Source organism: Numida meleagris, chromosome 5 (assembly GCF_002078875.1).
Source record: "Numida meleagris isolate 19003 breed g44 Domestic line chromosome 5, NumMel1.0, whole genome shotgun sequence".
Taxonomy (NCBI): Eukaryota; Metazoa; Chordata; class Aves; order Galliformes; family Numididae; genus Numida; species Numida meleagris.
In genome coordinates, this window is record NC_034413.1 from 38555749 (window position 1) to 38581820 (window position 26072).

Sequence of the window (26072 nt, forward strand, 5' to 3'; positions counted from 1 at the left end):
CTTCCCACAGGGAGGTTGCTTTTCTTCAGTTCCATACACAGACATCTTGGAAACATGGACCCTATGTGGGATCCATGTGTTGGAAATTACTGAGGTAGGCAGTTGCTGTGAAGATTAAAGAGACTGAAGACTTTAGAAGGACAGTGGAAAAGCTTGGAGTTTAGTTTTTAAAGCGCTAGACTTGATGACAAGTGTTTTTTGTGAGTCTGTATAATTATTAAATCAAATGCTTGTTATATATAAATTCACATTAAATACATTCCTCCTAGTAGCGTCTCTGTTTATTTCAGAGTAGTAGGTGTTCTGCTGCTCTTGCAGTAGGTAGCTGTATCTCTCTCATCCTCCCAATTCTGTCTTAGGGTTGGTGTTAAATCATTGAAAGTGTAAAAACAACTTGAATGAAGACCAAACGCAACTCAAAGTGCTTTTCTCTAGAGCACATTGTAGCAAAATCCCGAATCCCGCCACGGTTCTGGGGTAGGAAAGCATGGCTGTGCCATTACGTGAGTGTATCTATGTGTACATACACATGCACGCGTAGTTTAAAATGCATCCTTCTAGTCAGAGGGCTTGTGGTCATGTTTTCAGCGAGGCATGGCTAGATGACAGTGCTGAATGTTGGGAGGTTATTTCTCAGACTGATAGGATCAGAAATGCAATGAGGTATGAACGCTTACTCCCCTGAGAAGTGAATGCTTTCGTTGCACGTGGAACAACTTCTGTATGAATTAAAGAAAAACTAGCATTCTTGGTTGCCTCACGAGGGAGCGTAATCTATCTGTGGTCTTTAGATAATGTCCTTTTTTATGACATCTTTGATTAATGTTTAGATGTTGAAAGGATGAAATACCTGACAAGAGTTATTGTATGTGTATCATGTCATGAAAATGAGAAAATTGACACAGCCCATGTTGTTTTCAGGTTTGCTGTAAACTGCCTACAGTAGCTATAATGACACCAGCCCTCAGAGAGGCAGCAACAAAAGGTCATGGTATCCACTTGTCACCTTCTTTGTCCTCTAGAGCTATGGAGTCTGATACAACTTTGTGCATGGAAAATTCCAGAGCAGTGGAAGAGAAGATAAAAGAGGACTCCATCGCACGGATTACTTGCTCAGTCCTGGGGTTCCCCACTGCTGAGCCCAGCCTCAGGAATAATATCTTCAGCGTGCAGCATTTCAGTTCTCCACCATCCTCCAAGCACTATCAGTCTGTCTTGTTAATGAGTACAAATTCTGCGTTTAGCAGCAAAACCGGTAAGCAAATGAAATCGGGAGAGCCTGACTGCTCCAGGATGAGAAATGCATTACATAACGGTGCTGACACATCGTTTGGTCAGCTCAGTCAGTCAGGACCTGAGGAACAGGTCAAAGGGGAAGCTTTTTCAGAGACCACATCTCCGAATTTGGCAGAAACGCAAAGACTTTTGGATTCAAATGTAACTGAATCCAGCAATACAGAAGAAATGCGGCTCTTAAATGATAAATGGTACAAGAAGAATGGCTTTTTGGGTAGGGCTTTGGGAGTCTGCACTGAAACAATAAAAGGGGATTTATTACACCAAATTCTTCACGGGCCTTCAGAAGGGATTTTGAGCTGCACCCGGGAGGAGGTGTATGCTCGCTTACTCCAGTGTGTCACTAAGCAACAAATGGAGATCAGCCGCGCCAAAAGAACTCAGAAACGTTTACAAATGCTCCTGGCAAAGCATGTTATCAAACACTGTGATCAGCAGCTGAAGTGCTTCGTAAAACATCAGCTTCAAAGAATGAAGGTTTTACACAAGCCAGCCAGGTTTTCGAGCAGTAGCTCCCTCAGGTGCCCAGAAAGTTGGCCAGAAAACACTGCAGCTACTTTGGAAAGTAGTTCGAGTGCGGATGTACAGAATGGAGTTTGCATTGCACCGGGGGAAATCCGGGGGTTTGCGCTTTCTGCCGGAGGGCTGCTGTCTCGTGTGGAAAAGGATCTGGACTCCGATGCAACGTGTAGCAGTTCAGATGAAGACTATGATGAACAGACTGTAAGAACAGCTGTGGAAGCGTAAGTGTTAAATTCCTGCTAGACTCATGTGCTTCATGCTTATAAATCAAGCTGGAGGGGTGTAGACCTGCAAATTCCTTCTTGTCTAAGTAACCTCGCTCTGTAGGTAGTCCTCCTGAAAGCAGCAGGACTGTCTATGTGAGCTACGTTTGGCAGGGTCCAGGCAGAAAGTAAGAACTTCTGACTGTACAGGGCTTAAGTAGCAATTACTTTACTGCACCGTAGAGAGCTAGATGTTGTACTGCACTGAATCAAGTTTGCATCACGTTCACTCTGCTAATTATTCAGTACTCAGATGATGCCGTAAGCCACAACGGATAGTGGTAGGTGTGCAGTAAATGATACTTGTGTCTAGTATCAAACTAAATTATGGAGAATTAGTCAATGTTACAGTCTTGAAATCCACTATTAGGTGATTAAGAATAAATATAATCATCCATGCAGATGTCAAGCTGTCCAGTATTTGAGGGATGTATATTGAAAAAGTCTGGTACATTGAACTATAATTTTAAAATGTTGATTTACTTAATGCGTTGGGTTTTTTGTTAATTTGAAGTTTGAAGGATTGTTTTTGTTGTTTCTGGTATCTTTTTTCAAAAGTACCGGAGTGAAGCTAATATAATTAGCTAATACTGCAGTTCATTGTGTCTATTAAACTGACAGACAACCTGTCAATACAAACTGTCGTAGCTTTGGGAATCGGTGATGGGTAAGAGAAGTGGGGTGTAAAATTCTTCCAGGAATGGTGATGGAAACATAGCCTCCTCTTTTGTTTTTTCTTATCTTACTATACTGTCAGCACAGCATCTTCTGTTGAGAAGTTTTAGAAAGCATTGATAACACAGCTTCTTTCCCTTTGGAGCAAGTAAAGCGGACGGAGCACCTCCGAAGGTCTGTAAAGATGACTTTATGGCAGCAGCATTTCTAGTGCTTGAGGTCAGGACCATTTTTGTGTTTGCTCATCTCCTACTGTAGTCTCTGCTTCTAGGGACTTTCTGAAAAGCACTGAGTGACACTAATGTTGATGGAAAAATAATTTAAAAAAAAAAAACCACCAGGCAGATCTTAGTCTGTTTCTTCAAAAGCACAGTGTTCAGAAGTCAAGGAAGCCTCATCTTCCATTGAAATAGAGCTGTGCCGTGTCATGTGTTTGTAGCTTGAGTTATGAAAACTTGAGTACAGTGTGGTTTTATCAAATCAGAGCTGCAGTTTGTTAAACTCTGTAGATCTGGAAAACAGGAGAACAGTTTTTCATATTCTTTTGCATATTGTCAGAATGGTAAACACCGCAACAGAGACCAACCCAAGGCATAACGTATTGCCAGCTGAGTTACGATCGCCTCAAATATTTTAGTCTGCAAAAATACTCTTCTCCTTTTGAAATATTTGAATGAAAAATCAGCATCGCTAGCTCTTCCCAGCATTGGAGATTGAACATTCCTCTCCTGGCTGATACGTTTGAACTTCTGAATAATAGCTTTGCCTCTGGGATTCTTATCTTGTGATTACATGAACTGAGTGGGGAAAACTGATGTGAAATTCTCATTCTCAGAGGGTAGCGGATAATCTAAAACTTGGATTGAAGTTCCGTGTGAGGGTCGTCTCTCTTCCTCTTGCCAGGGACAGTCCAGTTTCTCATTCTGCCAGTCCTTCAGCTTTATTTCTTGTAGCTTTTGAATTACTGAAGTTATCTTTCCACTTAAGGCTTATTCAGTTTGTTTTGTTGCATGGACAAAAAAAGTCCACGCAGGATCATTAAGGACACCGCACCACCTTTGGCTTGGGAAATCCCCAGGCTGCCTGGAAGGGGAGGGAGTATTCTGAAGAAGCTTAGCTCTGTGTTGCCCCTTTGCAAGACTGTTACCTTGGCTGCTGCTAGGAGGCAGGAGACTGGGTAGTTCGTCTGTAGGCTGACTCAGTGCAAACTCCTTTTTTTTCTTCCCCCCCCCCCCCCCTTTTTTTTTTATGTTCTTACAGTTAAAAGCAGTCAAGCAGCAGGGATGACTTGTTGGTAGTATGTGTTAGCAAAGGCTTTGCTGTCTTGTCAGCATGAGAGTCACCGGTGTTTGAACTGTGCTGCTGGGCCAGCAAGCGCAGAGTTAAAGCGCTGCCCAATTTAAGCTGAAGACTTTTGTCTGTGCGCATAGGTTGAGCCAGAGCCTGAATTGACATTGCAGCAGGGACGGGCCATCTCTCATCTAACTTTATCACTATCTTATGCTTGGAATGGCTTTCTTCGTTTTCCACCTTTCTAAAGATTTGTCTTCCTGGCTAAAAGACTGCACTTCTTTTGGGTGGCAAAGATCTGTCACTTATTCAGAAATGGAGCTGCTGAGATTTGCATTTATTTCTGAGCTTTACCGCTTTTAAGTTTCTTTCGATCGCCTTTCAGCTGAACATGAAAACAAAACAAAGTTAGCTTCCACTTTTATTTTTGCTAAGTGGATTTATGTTGCTTTGAAATGCTTTTCTCTCCCAGGGAATTGGTTCTTACTGCTTTCCAGAAATAATGTGATTATATGGTGAGAGTGCTCATTTCCTCACTTTGGACTTTTATTTCTCATAGAGAAGACTTTCACTGATGTAGAATGACTCCTCTTGTAATGTTCTAGATGTTAAAAGGTTCTATTAATGCACTGGTGGGTAAGGAAAATCTTTGAGTTCTACCTGTATCACAGAATATTGATTGCATTTAACTCAAGGGAATAAACGTGCAAGAGGCTGGCCATAGCCACATCCTTTGTAGCTTGCTCCATCAACCCAGAGTGCGAGGGGGGAGGAGCTTCCCATTCCTGTGTTTACCTGAGCCCAGCCTATTTCCGTCAGGAGGGAGAAGATCTGATACCAGCCCCAGTTTTTCATGGTAAGAAAAAAATCTGGAGCTATTTTTAGCTCTTTGAACCTGTTCATTCCCATTATCCTGGAAAGAGTTTTGCCCAATGAGTGCTGACATAAGCTGTTCTGAGTTGTATCTCAATGCTTTGTGACTCAAGTCAGATTGTCTTTATCCGTCTATTTCAATACCCATGTTGTTCAGTTGCAAATAGCCGTTGCAAGATACTTAGACCATTGTTCATCCCTTGTGCATTACACAGGTGCTGTCCTCAGACAAGGGATCTTCGGTGTGCTCATGAACAGAGAGCTCTTTTAGTTGGCGAGTCACAGTACTCTGATTTCTAGAGTAATTGGAAAACCCTGTCCCATTTCTTAATCAAAACATTCGGTCCTTTGAGTGTTTGTCAAGGAGAAACGTGAAGGAACAGTTGGCTCGTTGCAGGAGTTCTGACATCTTGCTTCTGGTGTACAGCTCAGTAATGTCTTCAGCTTGTCACGGCTTTCGTGCAAGGTTTCTTTGGCAGTGCAGCAAACTTTCATAAATACTCTGTAGTATTTTCATGTACCATTTCTTCCTTTGGGTGTGAGAAGTCCCTCGAGGTGCTACGTAGAGAATATGGTAGTACTTTTTCTTGTGTTAATAAAGGCAAAAATCAGGTGCCAGTCACTGTCTCTGTGTCAGGTATGATAACCTAAGTGGATGGAGGACGCAGTGAGACAGCGCAGAGCAGGGTGCAAGCAGTTCCCTCGGGAATTCACAGCCCACATCCACCACTTGAAATGCAGCGCAGACAGCATTGCATCAGCTCGTTTCAGTTGGAACTGCTTGATCTTTCTTTGAAGTTCATGAAAATGAAAGATCACGTGTAGAAATAGCGTCAAATAAGATGACTTCGGGGAGGATGTCAACTTGAAATATTTTCAGCAACGCACCTCTGCGCAAGGAGCTATGTAACATTTCTTTCCGGGGCAGACTTGCATCCTTATTCCTGTATTTCCTGTGTGTTCCTGATGTGCCTAGAAGTTCTGAGTGTTCACAGTGTAGCGCAAAAAAGCCAGAAGTGGTTATTTGGGGAACCTTTACAGTTGCACAGTACTGACTTTTCTTTTTTTTTTTCCTTCCAAATGCACTGAGTGATCCTCCAAATTCGAAAGATCTATCACTGGCGTTCTTTAAAGGCACAGCTGCTCACTCCATCAAATAGCAATGTCTGTACCTAATTGATTAGAGAGAAAAGCTTCTTACAACAGATTTTTCTGCAAAACAAGTCACTATCTGCCTACTTGCGAGAAGTCCTGTGCCCTGTTTCCCCAGTCCTCCTTCCCCCATCTGAATGAAACCCTTTTGCATCACTTGGTGGGATTTTTTCCATCTGAAATGTTTTCATGCTTTTCCTCTGAATTTTGAAAGACATATTTTACTGATTATCTTCCAGCAACCTCGTGCCTGACGAAGTAGCACTGCTGTATTTTTCCATGCCCATGGGGTTTATTGCACCTGGAATCTTTTATAATGAATGTGCAGAGATAAGGGGAAAAAAAAGCAAAGGAAGACTTACTCTTTTTTTCCCCCTTAGGTTTCTAGTTGGGAAGAGAAAGGGTTGGAAATCTGCTTTTAGTATAAATACTTGGCAGGGAGGGGAGCAGTAAGGCGGAGAGAATAGAGGAAGGAAGAAAATATTATGACTAGTATCTCCAGTTCGGATCTGTTTGTTCTAGATAATTTTCCATTTTTCCTAGCAGTTTTTCTCATGGCTAATTGAGCAACGTCCGTGCAGTTCTGCAGGGCTCACAACAGAAGGCACTGCTTGAGGGCTGGGGCTTTTTGCCCGTCTTTGAGCCATGTTATTAGGAGAAGCAGTTCATTTTTGCAAGATCAGGTCTTAATTTTCCACTCTGAGCTGTAATTTCACTTCAAAGCTGATAGGAGAACTGAATTCTGGTTTGGGGAAGGGGAGGAAGAGAGTCTGTCAGAAAACGCTGTTCTCCATTTCTCTGAAGCACAAAACCCCAATTGTTTCTAGTTTTTAAGACCTTTTATTTTACGAGTCAGGGAAATGTCTTTTTTGCATAAAAGATTAATGTGAAGACCTGTGAGTACGTATAAATTCATAGGTGCTAATAATACGCCGATTTTGAAATGTTTTACGCATTGCTTTTTTATGAATTCCATTCTCTCGATTCTTGGCTCCCGTCACTAGATGTGGGAGGAGAACTGTGTGTAGGGAATGAAAGAAAAGCTTGCTCTACGTTACCTTCTGTTTTCATTCGAGGGATGTGTATGTTATTTCAGAATGCATTCTAGCTTGCTGGGATTTCTGTCAGGGGGATCGACAACTTCTTCAGGGTCACACGTGCATTTACTGTTTTTCTGTAGGTATCTGATGTGCGGCAACAAAGACTTGGTTTTGAGCAAGACTTCCTTCTCGCAATAGCAGAGCAATGCTCTTGTGAATGAGGATGCTGATTTCTAACCTGTAATGACACTAGTATTTCTGCAGCTGCTGGAAGCAGACTGAAAGGCTGTAAGGAAAGGCAGCAAGTTGGCCAAGTTCTAATGTGCGAGAGAGTCTCAGAGCTGGGAATGGCAAAGCTTTTGAGTTAAGTAAGTTTTGAATGCACATGAAATAAAAACTTGGCGGTATTCTTCCAAATGACAATTTAATGCACTGTCAACATAGTGTAGTAGAATAAAGACTCTAATAATTAGACACATGTATATACACGATAAGCTCGCACACTTAATTACATGGTAGATGCGGAAGAACTTGGTGCCTGATGAGATCTGCTATTTAAGCAGGGTTCTACAGCCAGCTTTTATGCTTCTGCTAAGCTGTGAAATGTGTTTGTTTTAATTGAAAGATTTGTTTACAATCAACAAGAAAGTGTGCGTGTAACATCTTGAAAAGTGAGGGCATTATGATTGCATTTTGTAGATAACATTGATTCCTTAAGAATCTGCTTCAAAGGGATACATCCGGATCCCTTGAAAGTCTGCGTACGTGGGCCTTGAGACGGGAAATCATTTAAGTGCTTTCCTTTTCACATGAAATAAAAAGTGTGCTTAAAGGCTTCCCAAAATAGGAATGCTCTCCTGTAATGGGCTTTCATTCATACTGCTAAATATGGGTGAGGAATGTAACTTAAGATAGCAGATTTAAATATACTGACCCGTGTTCTTTTTTTTTAATTAAAACTGAAATAGCTGTACATTATTTTCATCCAGACATTTTACCTAGCTGTTGCGGGCAAAAGAGTTTTGTGTTAAGGAATATAAATTAATATGTTCCCAATTAACAAACGTCTAATTATTGATTCTGGTGTTGAAAGAAGTATAAACGCAAACATGTGTGGAGATGCATGTGTTGTAACCTCTTCCTCCCGGCCAGGGAGGCGGGCAGGGTAACAGTGAAATTCAGCAGAACTCCACGCCAGGCTCCTACCAAACCAGGCAGGTTGTGCTGTTCAGCCACACATTTATGGCTGTGTTGGCCCCTTGCCCCTGCAGTCCCTGGTACTGACTGACCAGTACGCAGCCAGACTGACTCTTACAAACCGGAGTAGGTGCTGCAGACACGCTGCCCCTGCCTACCTCTTCCTGAGAGTGTAGGCACAAGTTTGGGGCCCAGCTTCAGGGGTGGCAGGGCAGCATTGATAACGCTGCTTGTATGCTGTAATAGTGTTCTACTGTATGTATCTTTAAAGGCTCATATTGTAAGCTCTGTCTTACTTTATGTTGATCGTGGGATGCAAATGTAGCGCTGCTTTCTTGAGCTCTCTTTTCAAGGGCAGTTGTGTAATGCTTACAGAGGATTTCTAGGCTTGCGTTCCCGGTGTTTTGTTGTTAGTCTATTGATGTGCCGTTTCAAAGGCAAGAAAACCTGTTTCCTGGCAGCCCTGAGCTGGTTTGTTTTTATTTTTATTCCTTTGCATGTTAGCACTGCCTGCTTCTCTGCTTCGTGCTGCTCCGAGTGAAGTTATGTGAAAGAAGCTGGAGTGCTGGGGCTGCTGATGGAAACTTACAAACTCATTTTAAAATGTTTCAAACAAGTACGATTTGCAGGTTTGCATTCTGCAGGGGTTTTTATTATTGTTAGAAGGTGAAATGGTGCTGATTGTGTTCTTTTTGCAGGTTTTTACTTTTTGAGCAGTTAGTATTCTGACTCCACCTCCACCAGCCAGGTTGCCTTTTTATCGTTAAAGTCTGTTAAGAATGACATAAACAGAACTGAAGAGGAAAAGCACCTACTGGAACTCCTACAAACTGCTGGAGCTCAGCCCCCTAACAGGCTGGAGTGCTGTACCAAGCTGAATTTGTTGCCTTTGTTGCGCCCTAGATGAACAATTCAGTGCAAGTGTACCGATTGTATTGTCTCTATTACGAGACATTCAGTAGCTGTATGGGCACAGGAGCCCCAAGCTGGCAAATACTGGCTATGGCATCTCCTCGGATTGGAAGATGTAATTTCTCAGATACGGGAGCATACAGAGCTTCAGCACTAAATTCTTATTAAATGTCTTCTTTTCTACAGTATCCAAGCACGGGATGTTTTTCCTTTCTTCTCTTTATATTTTCAGTTATCTTCTACAACTTTTTTTTTTATCCTGAGCACTGTTGTTTTTTTTTTTCCCCCCCTCATTCTCCCCTTACCACTGTTCCCTCTAAACTGGAAGATGCAAAAATCTTGCTCTGGTGTCCCTTATTTTTTTTCCCACTCTAACCCTGTAGCTAGGGAGAACTCCCGAGGGAGAATCACAGCCATGGCTGATAACTTTAGGAATTACTGCCTGAAATCCTCAGGCCTGATGGCTCATCTGAAGCATTCACTTGGTTAGAAGTTTCCAGTTAGGGGAGACAAGATATGCGTTATGTATTAATATCAACACGTCATTGGATGCAGTTCTGAAAGTATTAAATGGCAACGGTGCATCAGAGATGGTGGGACCGCGCGTGGGTGCCAGGCGTTATGATAAGCAGTTGCTGATGTCCGTAGATGACAGGGAGGGCTGCCACCCATCTGCTCGGAAGCAGTGTAGTGTTTCAGGGGAAAATTTCTGCCAGGTACAACTCCTGGTAAACGCCAAAGAAGATAACAAGCCTGAATGACCCAATAGCAGATGTTTGCAGAGATTTCAGTACAATTCTTGAGTACCGGAGAGCCTCTCCTAAATGACTTTCTGGGGTGTACAGCCTGGTTTGGTGCCAGCTCTCACAAAACAGTTGGGTATTGCTCTTCACACTTGTTCTGCAGTGACTGCTCCTGTGCGATCTGAGCCAAGGCTTACTTTGAACTGTCAGAGTGAGCGGTGTTCTGTTGTGTAGTGCTGCTTGGGTATGATACCAGAGGATTCTATTTGTTGCCGTTTGTTTGAGTCTTGTTTACACTCTGGAATGCGTGGAGGAGATGGAGTTTGTGAAGCAGCACTTGCTCTTTTTTTCAATTGTGTGGTTATTATGGGTTTAACAGTGAACTGGTCGAGAGGAGTTAATACTTCAACAGCGACTGAAGTTAGTTCTTTCTGAAAATAAACATGAAGTGGGCGTGCTAGGAGAATTAGACCTTGAGAAAGCTTCTGTGAGTCATTTCATAGTTGGACACGCTTGTTTAGCCACTGCAAGTATTGGAGGTTTTTGTTGGGAGTGGGCATTTTTATCTCATGAGTAAAACTAGGTGATCTTTTAAGGTCCCTTCCAAACCATTCTCTGAATGAATTACTACTTGTCTGAATTCACCTCGTTTAGGTGTCTATATGACATTATCTCCTAATTTTCACAAGTACTCTTCTATTAACTGTTAGTGTCTGGAGAGTGAGGAAATCAGATGCGCTGAATTGTACTGCTGTGCTGTCAGGTCACAGAGAAGCCCTGTGGTCACCTGCATGGCTTGCAAGAAAATGCTTGTATTTGGGCCAGCTGCTTTCTGAGCATTGCTGTGTGTAGTCCTAGGAAAACTTCCTGTGATTCTGGTGTAAAATTAGAGCCCGTTCAGGAAGTTTGTAGGCTGGTGGCTCTGACCCAGGGGGACCTGCGCAGCTCCAGAGTGCTGCTCAGCTCTGGTCAGACAGTGCTACATGGGGAATGCGGACTGTTCAGGGGTTTTGTACCATCGAGTGAGCAGTCCCAAGAGAATCAGGAGATGTATGATTATTTCCAGTTTGCCTTAAGTCTCATGAATTTTGTCATGAGTCACACGATGTCTGGATAGGATTTAAGGATCAGGAGAATATTTTGATGGTTCGTTTTTCAATTTCCAGGCTTGAGTCTTTCATCAAAATGATGAACTTCTTGCCATTGTTTTTAGTGACTCCCTCCAAGGAAGGTTGATGAGCTGTTTATCCTGAGGATAATCAATCTGTAAGCTGATGAGCTGATCCTTTCTCCCTGATATGTCAGTGTCACATGATTGGCAATGAGTGTCTGGTAGCACAGGAGTTGCCTTTGAGAGGAGAAGGTGAACCAGCAGGCATGGCTGCGGTCAGGATCACTGCATTGCTTTGGGACTGAATCACCTGCAAACTTGATACCAGAACAGCATGGGAATCGGTTGAAGGGGGCATGGCATGGCAGAAAGCGCAAGTGGAAATGCAAGTGCCAGAGGATGTCAGGAGCAGCTGCCATTCTTAGGTTTAATGAAGAATTTCTGAGTTGGAGTTATTCCCACCCACACAATGTGAATGCCTTGCTCCACATCTTGTGCTTGTCGAAGAACATTGTAACTTGAAAATTCTGATTTTCTTTGGAACAAAGCTTTTGGAAGGAGACTGTGTTGTGGGTTGGCAAGCCTGTGTTCTGGAGTCTTGGTGTGGACCTGCTGCAAGCATCCTCCTTTCCCGTTCTGTAGGAAGCATCCTGTCATTGTCCCTGCAGGCATGTCACAGTACAGGCACGTTACGTGTTCTCACTCAAAAGCACGAGGCTAGGAGGCTCCGTTTCATTTTAATTCTCAGGATATAACATGCATGTGGAGAATCTTGCCCTGTAGTCAGCTGTGTGCTTTGAAGTACTGGCTTTCCAGTACTCACCATGCCTATTTAATTGGCTTTACTGGCAATTTAACTATCGATTCCAGATTCTGTATTTTTTTGTGCATTTAAGACACTGCTATGTTCCCCTTCATTAGTTAGGATCTGTCATGCAGGATCCTTGTTTTGTTTGCTTATAAAAATAAAATACATCTAAGAGATTTAAATTCTTCCCCTTCCTCTTCCCTGTAAACAACCAAAAAAACCCAAAAACACGCGATACCCAAACAGCAGTGTGTGCCCAGCACAGCGATGCTGTTCTGGCTACCATGTTCCCTTTGCACTCAGTTAGGTTGCCCAGGTTTGTTCTTTGGGACAGACTGATCTTCGCTGTTGGAAAACAGATCTCGCCTTCATCTTCATGGAAGCTCAGGTAGAAGAAAACACTTCTCAAAGTCTTGTTGCTTTTCTGCAGTGTTGGTCTGCTTTTGTAAACACATCATCTGTTCTCTCATTCCTCTTTTTTGGGGGAGAGGGAGGAGCATTGGGGTTTGTAGGGAGCTGAGAGGAAGGATTCATAGCCTGGAGAGTTCCGCCATGCATTCTGTCCATAGATCACGGCTAACAACGTTTTTCAGTTCTACTGCTAGTATCGCTTAGTGCTTCTCAGTTGCCTGTTCAGTCTTACTGAGGTGATGCATTACAACTTCTGAGTTACATTTTGGATCATAGTTTGCCTTTCTGCATCTGTGCCCGTTCTCTCTGTGTCTTGTTTGTGCTGCTGCATGTCTTCTTTTGTTGTAAGTTGCCCAGGATTGACCTCCTGCAGTTCAACCGAAATAGCAGAAATGCCAGCCACAGATTTTACCTCTGACTCAATTCCAGCATGTTTTTCTAGGGAAATTCTAATGAGATGTTTTACTTGTGCAAAATGAGCATTACACTGTTTCTTCCTATTCTTATGGCCCTGAAGAAATGCTGGAGATCACCTCCAGACTTAGAGTTATCCCAAGAGCAGTACGTTTATATGCAGATAAATATTTCGTAGTACTATGGCACTGACCTTAGAAGTTTTTGAAAACGTGATGCATGTGTTGAACTGCTGGCAGAATTTGGAATTCCTGTGAGGGATGTATGATGTCAAAGGCATGCAAACTAAGTAGAGGTACTCTACACGTGGGAAATGGGACAGCCACTTCTTTTCTAGTCTGGTTCCTAGCTGAGAACCAGAGCAGGGAGCTTCTACTGTAGCTCCTGCCCTGACTTCCTTCACTACCAGTCCTTGGGATGTTTGTAACCTTCGTGGGCTTCCTTCTTTGGGTCTGCAGAATTAATGAGTTCACAGGTATCATCTTAAAACCGCTTTCTCCATCCACCTAAATCTACAAAGCGAAAGAATAATGCATGCACAGATTCTTGTTGCTGCATTTATTTACTGAGTGACTGTTAGGCTCTCCCTTCAGCATGCTAGGAAGAAGATACTTACCGATTAAAAAACTTTTCTTTTTTCAGTTGTTCATCACTTGGGTTACCATAATATCTTACATGCAAACCGTTCGCCATAAGAGCATGAAGGCAGATTATAAAGACTTGATCATCTTCTGCAGTGTTGCAGGATTTACAAAATAGTTTGTAGAGAAGCTGACTCAGAGGCAAATGTGGTAAATAATGCAAGCTCCAGCAAAGGAGGAGGGACAGAGGTGAGAATTTTGCAACTCTGATGCCAAGTGCTTGCACCTCCCATCCTGTGCATGTGAGAGCACATTGGTCTTCTGCCACCTGCCCGTTCCCTTATGTGTGAGTGCATGTCTGTCCACAGGGCATCAAAACAGGGGAAGGGATTGAAGCTCAGGCTTGCTTCGTTCACCCTCCTGCTGACGTTAAAATTAATCACGAGCAATTCTGTAGCCGAGCCGCCGTGCGGCAGCTTGTGCTGACGCTGGGCATGGGGTGGCAGGGGCAGGCAGGGAAGAGAGGCTGAAGTCACTTCCTTTGGTGTGAGCCTGGTCTTGGAAGGTCTGGGCTTAGTTTGGTGGGAAGTCTTCCTTCCAGAGGAGCCTAAGGACATCGTTATTACAGCACAATTAAATTAGCAGAGTCTAATTACATACCACTCTTACTTTAAGGCTTTAAGAAATACATAGTATTTTAGAAGGAAGGAAAAACATTTACATAATGTATTTAACAGCATGTGTAGTTAATTCAAGATTTAATATTGTGCTTAAAAAAAAAAAAGCCTATGTAAACACGTTTTTGAAAAATAACTTGTGAGCAACTCTGGAGAGGATTTTTTTTTAATTTGAAAGATGGTAAGGTACGGATATGATCTGTTTATCTTCATGTTAGAAAAACTGTTCTTCTGTTATTTGTTGTGAGTTGGCTGTCTGAGTTTGGATTCCCTTACAGACGCCGATTTCATACATTGTATGTGAGGTATGACCTGCTGCAGCCCTTCTCATTCCCTTTCGTTTCCCAGCTGTGTGGGCAGGTGTTGGGGTTTTTTTCTTCTCATCTGTACCCCTCTTTGTGGTCTATTTTGGAATATACCCTTCTCCAGAGACTGTTCCATCCAGCATGGGCTGTGTTTCTCTCAATGTGATCAACATTCTTGCACCTGATCTTCTTGTATTGTCCTGCTTTTGTGGATTTATTTTTTGATTAAGATGGTTGGCAGTGATGTGGGCAGGAACTGGAAGATAATTCCAGTAGTAAAAGGTGGAAAATTATCTGTTTTAAATGTAATCTACCAGAGGCTCTATCTAATTATTCCTACTTACTATAGCTGAAGGAGACTGAACATTCAGAGATTTTGAGTAATGTTTCGTAACCTTTTCCATGAAAATATTAGAATTCATTGTTGAGCTAGTCAGCACACAGTTCTGCTGTGCAGTGTTCCTATGCAAATTTACTTGTACGTTCTGTTGTCAGTCTTTTCTCATTTCTTTTGTGATGCTTCTTTACTGCCAGAGGAACAAGGGTTCATGTAGTCAGACCGTGTAAAACTGGCCATGTAGTGTCATGCAGCGTTTCCATTTCTTCTTTTCCAGCAGAAGTTTGGTTTTGTTTTTTTGCAGTTATTTAGTTATGGCAGACTATTTGACAACTTTGATGGGGAAAAAACACCAGGTCATTTTCTTGAAATAAAATGATACGATACTACTGGAACTTGCATATAGAGCTATTGTTGTGTTGCCTCTGTTTGAATTTACGTGACCATTAAAATGATTTGTTGAGTGGTACCATTATGTCATTCATTTATTTAATATGTAGTTTGAGTAAAGTTTTCTGATGGCAGGGATGAATTTAGCGTAATGTCAATTCACTGGAGGCATATCCTTTGTTACAAAACCCACCTATTTGTTAACAATAGTAAGAGTTTTGATCTAACTGTACTACATATACCCAGTTCTGTTTATCAAGTAACTTGAATAAAAGAAAGATAAACTAAGTAGTGTGTTTGGCCACTGACTGGATACCTGGCTGGTCACTGCTGGGTGATGTCTCCTTAGCTTACAACTGTTAGCAAATGATATTCCTGGAAGCTTGTGGGAGCAGTGGCAGACTAATTTGAATTCTGGCTGGTGAAGTTACTGGCATTCTGTACAAATCTGTAATCTGCATTAACCTGATATAGTTCAGTAGTTTTGGCAGCTTTGGGTTTATAATCTGTAACAGGAAAGTAGCCTAGCCTGGGAATAGTCCGTGAACATTAATTGTACTGGTTTGAGCAAGTTCTATAGTTACAGAAATCAGCTAATGTGAAACTGGATGGGTATAATCAGATGTCTTCTGAAAGCAACTGAGACGCTTGCAACATGAGGCAGAGCAGCTGTCAAAAATGTTCTTGTGCAAATGTGGTTATCTTTATTTTTGGACTAACCAGCATTTTGTCTTCACAGCAGCTATACTTCTGAATGGAAGTGGCTTGCAGACAGAGCTAGAATTGGCAGCCGTTGGACATGGCTTCAAGCCCAGATTTCAGAACTAGAATACAAAATCCAACAACTAACTGACCTTCACAGGCAGATACGTGCCACCAAGGTATTGTCTGTTAGCTCATAAATGGGCTTTTCAAATACATATATATTTTTTGACAGTGTTTCTTGTAATATTTATTTCTTTGGTTCCTCATTGTTGTTGTTTGTTTTGCCCTGGAGTTCTTGTATATGAACAGACTATTGCACGCAGAGGTTAATAGGAAAGACATCAAGAGGTAAAAAGTATTGTACCCTAGAGGCATCAGTACAGGACTGAGATTCAGGGACTCTTACCTTCCTATCTGTAGTAGTTGAGGACCGTGTTAGTGACTTTCAGGGGCCCGGAACAAGGTATTTCATTTATCACACTATATTTTTCTGCTGTGGAAGAAGTAAGATTTGTTATTTGGGAGGGGTGGTTGGCTATTCATTTTTGCATTGTGGGCGTCTGGGCTTTTGGGGCTTTTTCTATTATTTACAGTGCATGCTTATTCTAAGGATTAGTTAGTTAATGTTTGTACAGCACTCTGAACAGGTCAAGGATTAATTATTACTAAAATTCCAACGTGTATAACTCATGTAATAGCTTTTGTAAATCGAACTGGCTAGACAGTGGTAAAGTCACATTCCTGAAACATTAATAATCTATCAATGTAATGGCTTGTCCAGGTCAGTCTCACACACAAGAAGCCAAAACTTGTGATAATTCTGGTGGTGTGATAGTAACAGGTTTTAGAGGAGGGCTTTTGAATTCATCATTAATGAGCCACTTAAAAGTTGAGTGATCTCTGCTGCCGTCAAATCAGCACAGATAGAGAGGAGTCTGGAGATGCTTTAGGTTTTATGTGACTTGAACATAAGGCTTGGAGGGAGAAAAGGAAGGAAAAGGAAGGAAATCATGCTAGAAAGCATTTCCTTCTGATCACATAAAGAATTATTATTTCCTCTTTTGTAGCCCTCAAAACTCATCTTCTCATATCCAACTTTGTCTCCACAGTCAAATTTTTCTTTAAGAAAGAAAATATTTGAAGAACCTATGTCTGAGGGTCTTTCCTACCTCTCAGCCCATAGAGGTAAAAGGAGATTTTATACTTTGCTGAATGGTGAGAATGTCCATATTGTAATATTGTCCAAAATACCAAATACTCACAGTCCAGTATGCCCCAAATCAGACTTCAAGGTGGCATACGTCCCATGAGCTGCAGAACAGTGAGAAATAAAGAACAGAGAAATGAGAGAGCGTTCTTTCAGCCATGCATTTTCTTCACATGAGGTGGCATGTTGGCTCAGAGCCTAGTCGTCTTCCTGCTGGAGATCTGTAGTAACATTCCTTTTTGCAAACTTCATGCCCCTTTTACCAGCTGTGGTGTTCAGTATTTGGCATTGTGTCCCATAGAGAAGGTAGACAAATACTCTGGCTCTGATTTGTTCTTTCTTTTTTTTTATCTACATGTTAATAGCATGCTATTGCAGCGGCTATGGGAGGACATGCGGACTGATAGAAGAGCTCTTTGTTTTGATTTAGTGGCTGCAGAGTAGTTACACAATATCATTAGAATTCGTATCCTGTTTAATGGTTTCAGAGTGTTTTCTTTGTGTTTTGAGTGGAAAAAAATGTGATTCATAGCCAGAGAACAATAACTCAAGCAAAGCATCACTCCTCTAATAGCAGAACATAGTAGGAACAGAGATAGTTAACTTACCGGGTTTCCTGACCTACTCTGTTGTGTCTTCTACATCCTTGTGCACACGGAAGTAGTGGCTCTGGATCTTGAGAGTCCATCCATTTAAAAAATGCTTATCTGCCAAACAAAATAATAAGATTTAGACAGGAGTAGGGGAAGTTGGTTGCCAAAACCTACTGGTTGTGACCAGTTTTAGAATTCCTGTATAGCCAGTGTTAGACTTCTAATCCTTTCCTGTTCCTCATACATCTTTTCTTATATCCCTATTTCTGTCTACTCCTTTTCACACAGTTTTTTAATTTACTCCTAACTTTTCTGCTTTCTTCTTTCCATGCTTGTCGCTTTAAAAAAAAAAATTCCAGTGGAAAGAGCTGTAGGGGGTTCTCTCTTTTGACTGAATTTCCTGTGAGCTTCCTCTCATTTCAGAATTTGTGTTTTAGACTGCTGTGGGTTATTTTTTCCCACTTTCCATGATCATGACCTGGGATTTTTTTTTTTTTTTTTTTTTCTTTTGCTGTCTTATGTTCTAAAGCTGTCAGGCTAGTTTGTCCTGTGGCACAATAAAATTAAGGCTATCCTTGAACTTCCTTGAGTGTAACTGCTGTGGTCTGCAGATTATAGTATGATACTGTCTGGATTTGTTTCCATCTGCCAGAAATTGAAAAGCACAGATGGTGGGTTACTGCCTAATAGTGAATGTGGGAAATATCATGTTGACCTGATGGAAATCCAGAATCTCTACGGGTGTTTTGTGCTTGGATACAAGTTTTTAAGCACCTGGGTTTGCTTTTAGACTATCTTTATTGTCAGCTTTGAATTTAAGTAGAGGAATAAGTTAAAGATGCAGGGAAAACCAGTCTGTTTTACATTTTCTCCTAGTCTCATCTTTGAAGCCTCTTTGAAAATTGTTTTTGTGATTTGGGGCAAGTTGTTGCTGAGGTAGGAGTGTAAGGTGTGAGTAAAACTGCAGGACCCTTAATATTTGAGTAAGTTCATTCCCATTCTCTTCAGGTAATGCCTGCAGAGGCTTGATAGCTGTTTCTACGGATTAAATTTATTCCTCAAGACAGTAACAAATCAGGGGGCTGTCAGAGGAGCTGTTGTTGACTGTCTCAAAGTTCTTTTTGCTTATTATTTTGTTTAATGTTTAAAGTTTGTGGAAACAAACCAACTGAGATGTTACCTAGGGATGTATCCGACACTTTTAATCTTCTTTTCTGTCACGTGTTAAGCGCAGTGACAGTATTCTTTTCCCAGTTTAGTTTCTGAAACTGTTGTTTGCCAACCATGTGAAGTTACATCTGTCTTATTGAATGACCTACTCTAGATAAGTCATGTCTCCCACTGGATTTGTGCAGATTGCCTGGAAAAGCGATGAGATTGCTAGAACGTTTAGGATCGTTGCCTCTGTAATTATGAAACTCTAAAAATGCTCACTTTAAAAATCAATTATTAAAGTACGAAAGGCTTTTGTTTTGATTTGTATCCTTCTCTTGAAAACTCAATGTTTTGTTTAGAGCACGGATAGGAATAAGAAAAATAGAGCGCTTTGGAATGTTTCAGAGAAATGTATTGGCTACAAAAAGTATAACCAACTTCAAATCAAAGAGTGCTTGTTTTTGCAGAAAAACCTCTTCTTAAATCAGCAGGCAAATGAGCATGTAGTTGTTCCAATAAGTATGAATTTCTGATTTGAATTTTGGCACAGATGTTTAAGCAGTGGTGTAACACTGTAGAGTGGTTGCCTTTATAGGGAGTAGCGTGAATGATGCAGCTTTTCATTAATAAAAATACCGACACTTTCTGTATTTGAGCTGTCGAGTGTAATTTAAACCTAGTCGAAGTGCTCCAGAGTTGCTGGGAGGATTTAAGGGGGAGGTGCCAGGTTCAGCCACCCCTTAAACATGGCTTAGGAGGGTTAATGCGTTGTCAACCAACTGTGTTCAATTGCTGTTGTCTAGGGGATGGTGATCTTAGAAGAATTCCCATTTCCAAAAGACATTTTGAAGAAGCAAATACAGTTGACAGACCAAGAAGCTTTATTAAACGCCACAGGGAATTCGCAAGCTGCCATTGAGAGACAGGATTCTTTGCCGGAGCATGACTTTGAAATGTCACCCAGCAGTCCTACCCTGCTTTTACGAAACATAGAAAAACAGGTAAAGTAAAACAAGCACTGAACCGTCAATGGAGCTGAATGGTTTACTTCAGAAACAGGGCAGGTTCCATGGCGATGCCTTCTGAAAAGGAAGCTATTTTACCCTCCTGAGAGTGGGTGCTGTTGAATTCAAGGGCTTAAGTAAATACATCTTACACCAGGTTTACAAATTAACCTATTATTTCTGATGTATCTGTGTTACCACTTTGTTTCCATCAAAGCGGCCACATAACCACTTCTAATAGCTATCCGCAAACCTGCCTCTCTCTTACGTTTAGGTTTAGGGTAGAGTTGCCACAGATCGTTTCAGGAAATACTTCTGTGAGGTGAAAGACTGCAGCTGAGGATGGACGTATGTTGCATTTTAGAAAAGCCCCAACTGCATGTCATTGTTGGTCTGGCTTTTCAAGCGTCATAGCAATCCAGTGAGGAGCTGAGGAACTGCAAGTACTTGACAGACAGAGCGTAGGTTTAGAGTGGAGTTTCAGTTCACGCTGTTCAAAATGGTCATTTCCAAGGTTAATTCCAGGAAATACAATATAGACTCCAGCAGGGTTTTTTATTGCTAGAAAGTATACAAGGGATATGGCAGGATCACACCGCTGAAGGAAATACAGGTGATACAAGTTGTTTCCTGAATGAATTTCTGCAGTTAGTGTAAAGCAAACCTAACGAAAGCAGTGTGGTGTATTAATACATCGCCCTGCCACCAGCTGTAAGTTCTTGGTCATACGCACGTTGTTTAAATGGAGTAAGAGTGGCTTTAGTTACCATTCCCATTCCTGAATCTCTGTGCCAATTTTTCTTATTTGATTGTCATACTTTCCTGTTCTTAAAGTGCTTCCCCTGTTTGATGGGTCTTAATCATGACAGACAGGAGTGAGGAAGCAGTGAAACAGGAAATTTACATGCACAGTGCTGGCAATTGCACAAGGTAAACCGAGAGCATTTTTAGAATGTGGTGAATGTCTCCTCCTAAGTAATAACTTAGAGAATTAAACACACTTTTCTTTTAGTAAGACATTTGACTAATTAAGTGCTAGCAGTGTGTTTACTGGTACCCATGTAGTTACAGAGGTCCAAGAAATGTGATGATCTGAAAATGACTTGCAAGTACAGGTGTTCTTCTTACACTGCATCTCTGGATTCACACCAGATTTCTTCCTTTCGTACCACAGTAAGCTTTGGGATTTGATCTGTTGGGTTTTTCTGATGATCAGTTCTGGAAATTAACCTGGACCCTTAGGTCTGGGTTTCTTCTTGTTGAAAATAGCCATGCTGTAGGCTGACGTACATCCGCACACGTTCCCGTGGAATTCTTTAGTCTGTTGTTAAAAAACGAGTAATTTTACTGAACAAAAAAAGCAAAACACAAAATAACTGAGCCTTCCTCTTTTCTTTTTAATCCTGTTTTCAGGTTCTCTAGATAGCTGTGCAACATCTTAAAAACATGTAATTTTTTCCTTGCGGTTTGGATGTCTGCCATTGTTGCGGTGCTTTTCCATTCAGTAGAGTCTTTGCTTCTGACATATTGAATGCTCACTGAGATTTTTAAAACAATCTGATAAATATGTTACTCACATCTTGTTTGCTTTGTCCAGATCTTTTATGACCAAATTGCTATTTCTGTGCTTTAAAATCCATCCTTGAATATTTTATTCTGACCTGAAATTTTTACCCGATGACCGGAATGCATCACTTAAACATTAACAGAAAAGGCGTGACTTGTAATAAACTGGAAAATAATTTTTTTTCAGCCTCTTCCTGTATAAGTGATAGTGCTTAGAAGTGCAAGCAGAAGTTGCTGGGTAGCCTCAAGCCATCCTTGTTTTGAGCAATTAGTTCTGACTGACAAGCATACAAAGCAATTTAAAAAGTTTAAAAAACATGTATGCCATTTCAGATCCACTGTGTTTATATTTTAGTATGCAGCAGTTTCCTCTAAGTAAGCTACAGGCCATATTTATTGTCAGAATAACCATCAAGGTTTGACATTTAAGACAAAACCATTGTGAAATGTTATCTGGAGTCAGTCCACAACTCTGTGCTTTGTAGGGAGTAGTTCTTAGTCTTAGCAAATAACCTGCATTTCTTCTGGGGCTATTTTAGAAGTCAGTGGTTGTGAGGACGTTAGAAGATTTTAGTCGTTCTGTCTGTAGCTACAGTAGTCTTCCTGTAAAAATAAAGAATAAAATAAAAATGGTGGGATTGTGGGACTTTTTTGTTGTTGCTGTTGTTTTTACTGCTGTGAGCAATGAAGAGTATTCTTTTAACAAGAGCGAATACTTTTGAGTGAATAAAATGTGCAATAAGTAGACAGCAGACTTTTTTTTTCCTGTTGAAATGCTTTCTGAGCTGCAGCTGTTGTAACATCAGCTGTAAAATGTTCTGGTTTCTTCTGCTGTTGTAACAGTCTTTGGCTGGAATACTGAAATCACGGACGTATTTGGTGTAGTATTTAGTCGGTGTCCTTGGCAGGTATTTCAGGGTTGGGTTTGTTTGTTTGTGTTTGTTTTTTTTATAGCTGAACATAATGTGGAAGAAAATAAACACGCAGCTCTTGGTTATTCACAAGAAGAAACTAAATATGAGTCTTCCATGATGTGTGAGACTGGAATCTGAAGTAGGAAAACAACAAAAACCCAGGAGCTGTTGAGTATGGAGAGAAGTGTGACTACCATCTGTGTTTTTATTTTTTCCAGAGCGCACAACTGAGTGAAATCATCAGTAGCCTAATTGCTCCGCTCAACCTGTCTCCAGCTTCTTCTCTCTCATCCAAAACTTGTAGGCACAGACAGCTGGTCAATGGCATCTCCTTCAGGTAGGTGACAGAACGGTGTTACTTTCTTTGGGAACAACTTTTGGTAAGGTTATGTAAATTCAACAAATAGTCCTTATAGTATTAAGTTAGGAAGACAGAACTGCTTTCTGTAAACTTCAAGAGCAACAAAGTTGAGCCTGTAAAGTTGTAGTGTGTTTTTGTTTTCTTTAAAGACTTCATAAAATAATGCCATCACTGTAATTGCACATAAGTAAGTCCTGGGACAAAGAATGTATCTGTGCAGTAGTGAAAGGACTCATTAAATTGCACACTATTTTTACGTATTTCAGTCTTACATTCTCTCAACGCGAGTTCAACTTGATTACTAGGAAACTGAAAAACTAGATTTCACTGGATTAGTAGAACACACAAGCAATGCCACTTTTATCTCAACGTGGGTCAGGGTCTGTTTATTTCTGATAGCTTCATCAGTTTGCACATCTTCAATTTGAGGCTAAATGAATCTTTGCCAGCTAATCTTCACTAATTTTGATTCAGTTTGTAGTATTTTTTTTTTTTTCTGGATGGGTTTACTTTTCCAGGATGAAAGGATGTAGCATCTGGAAATTAATGGTGTGGGCAAATGTTTCTTAGTACTATGCCATAAGTTTTAGTAACTTTATCCTGTATTCGTTCATTTTAAAAATACACTGCAGGTACTTTCGAGTATTATTCTCAAAACAATATTAAGATAACTATCTACAGTCCTATCTTACAAAAGACCTAGGTATATGGGATATTTCTCTTGAGGTGTTGGTAAGGTGATTTGGGGGGATGAGGGCAGAGCTGAGTTATTCACAGGTCTTGATTAAGATCAAGTGGATGAAGAAGGTGTTCGCTATTAGGGCCAGGGGCTTTATGGCAGCGTCTGCAACAGAATGTAATTCCCTGGCTCCCGGCTCCGTGTAGGGCTGGCCATACCGTCTGTTTTTCAGCAGCTTTGCTGCAGAAGCTGTAGCTTCCCACGAGGAGATTATAATGAGCAGCTTGGATGGGCAGCTTCTTTAACTGCTGTCTGTTGCCAAAGCGACTGTGTGACTGTGCCCTAAATTTGAGGATGAAGGGGTCCTGTCATGTGGCATTTGTGTTCCTGGTGTAGTGGTTGTTTACATAAAATGCAGGGAAAAATCAGAATACTCCACTGAGTTTTGGAATAAAAGTAGCCCTGATGGGTATGTGGAAGAAGAGAAGAATTAAGACCATTAGAAATGTGTCTTGAGTCTGTGACTTCCTCGTGCAACAGACGAGGAAGAGGTCCTGTTTTTCTAAGTGTTTTTAGATATAAATGAAGTTTTTCTCATAACGAGGGACACTAATGATAAAACTTCAAGCCAGTTCTCTCCTGCATTTTACTTTCCATCAGACATTTATCAGGAACTGTCCAAAATCAGTCCTCTTTCCCACTTCTGAGCAGCACAGTTGTTGGAGCAGCTCAGGGAGTGCTCTCTCTAAGGCTGGTTGTTTTCTACCCATGGTCTATAACAGCCCAAGAAAGAATGGGAAGACTTGGAAGATTTTCTCAGTGCTGTAGCTCAGAACTGGAGGTGGTAAGTTAGCTGCTGGAAGGGAATCATAGAGTCATAATCAGAGAACGATAGAATGGCTTGGGTTGGAAGGGACCTCAAGGACCATCAGGTTCCAACTCCCCTGCCACAGGCAGGGCTGCCAGCCTCCAGATCCAGTACTAGATCAGATTGCCCAGGGCCCCATCCAGCCTGGCCTTCAACACCTCCAGAATGCGACATCCACAGCCCCTCTGGGCAGCCTGTGCCAGCACCTCACCACTCTCTTGGTAAAGAACTTCCCCCGATCTAAATCTTCCCTCCCTTAGTTTAAAACCGTTCCTCCTTGTCCTATCTCCATCAGCCTTTGTAAAAAGTCGATTTCCCTCCTGTTTATAATCTCCCTTTAAATACTGGAAGGCCGTAATGAGGTCTCTCAACAGCCTTCTCTTCTCTGGACTGAACAAGTTCGGCCCCTTCAGCCTGTCTTCATAGGAGAGGTGCTCCAGCCCTCTGATCATCTTCATGACCCTCCTGTGGACAATCTCCAACAGCTCCACAACTTCCTGCGCTGGGGGCCCCAGGCCTGGACACAGTACTCCAGATGGGGGCTCATGAGGGCAGAGAGGGCCAATCACCTCCCTCACCCTGCTGCCATCCTTCTTCTGATGCACCCCATGATACTGCTGGCCTTCCGGGGCTCCAAGCACACACTGCTGGCTCATTTTAAGTCTTTCATCTAGCAGGGCCCCTAAGTTCTTCTCAGCAGGGCTACTCTGAGAGCCTTGTGACCTTTCTATTTGCTATCTTGAAAATCAGTTGGATTATTTTAATTTTTCACTTTTTGTGAAGTCTGTAAATAAATACATCTCGTTAAAGATGGTAATTAAGCACGACACAGAGAAGTTGTTATAAGAATCCCACAAGGAAATTCACTGACTCCTACTTGTGGTTTTGATTCTGTCTCATTTCTTGTTTTATTTTATTGGTGTCCTAGTTTAGTGTGCAGTTAAATCAAGCAGTTACATACTGAAGTTAACTTCATTTCTTGACTTATTTTCCCCTCACTTTTTCCAGAGCACTGTCTGACCGTATTGTGTATTTCAGAAAGTAGAAATCAAAATCAACTTGAAAGTAGAGTGATTTTTAGGATTTTGAAGATGGAAAAAGAAGGGATGGTATTGCTATTTTTACTGCTCTTTTTACTTAGTAAATTTTTGAAATTTGTTGTAGGCTCTCGATGTGAAAGCTGTAATAGTCCATGTTTAAAGTAGGTCTACATGTGAGATGCTTTGAGGTTGGTAAAGATGGGGTTGCAGAATGTCTGGTTAGTTGGGAGTTCCCAGTGGAAATGGTGGTGCACGTACAGTTCCTGGTTGATTAAATGTGGGTAAACTTGAATTTCCATTTGTCAAGGTTCAATTTCATTAGTGGCTTCCTTTTCTTTATATAGCCTTTGCTCAATTGAATCTGGATCCAAAGATCAGCCAGATGAAGGTAAATGTTCATAGAAGCAGCTCCTTAATAGAATCACTTTGTTATCAGGAGAGGTGTGAAAAAAATCGTTAGTTCAGAACAAATAGAGCCTGTCCCATGGTTTCCAATGCATATGTACATTCTGTAAGGTCTCCATTCTGCAGCTAAGTCTTCAGTGCATGCCAGGCCAACCTAGAAGCTTTGAGAGGAGTATTTCAGCGAGTACAGGCATTTTACATCTGGCAATACTTCACCTCTGCTCTTCTGCAGAATCCTGTTTTGAAAACCATACTAAATGAAGGTCTAAATACATGGATAGCTTCAACCTTGACTTGGAAGTCTGTTTACGTGAGTGGGAGGAAAAAGGTATTGCTGTGTACTGCAGCTCCAAACCACAGAACTGAGAAGTCTCCTTCGTCTGAAAAAGGAGCTGAGCATTCCTGGAAGGCACAGGAGGGTACATAGAGCAGCTGGAAAAGACTGCAGAGAGATTATCAGTGACCTACGCAGCACACCAGAACAAAGGCAGGAATTGCAGAAATCGAGACTGAGGAGCTTGTAGTGCTAGTACTCTCTTCCAAATTGTCTTTCATGAAAGAGGGAGGTAGTGGAAGTT

At 41.4% G+C, this 26072-nt stretch overlaps 1 protein-coding gene across 5 annotated transcripts in view; it reads left to right on the top strand.

Moving 5' to 3' along the window:
- The window catches only part of KANSL1L (KAT8 regulatory NSL complex subunit 1 like), a 55501-nt gene continuing 30323 nt past the window's right edge, over window positions 895-26072 (top strand). For 3 of the 5 annotated variants that reach the window (XR_002439026.1, XM_021397550.1, XM_021397552.1), the window contains exons 1-4: window positions 895-2039; window positions 15737-15878; window positions 19461-19658; window positions 22360-22478. Coding sequence is in view for 4 of the 5 variants with exons in the window: in XM_021397550.1 (XP_021253225.1) it covers window positions 952-2039; window positions 15737-15878; window positions 19461-19658; window positions 22360-22478 (1547 nt within the window). In the remaining variant the exon portion in view is untranslated. The remainder of the gene's footprint in view (window positions 2040-15736; window positions 15879-19460; window positions 19659-22359; window positions 22479-26072) is intronic. The other 2 variants (XM_021397551.1, XM_021397553.1) reach the window with 2 other exon arrangements.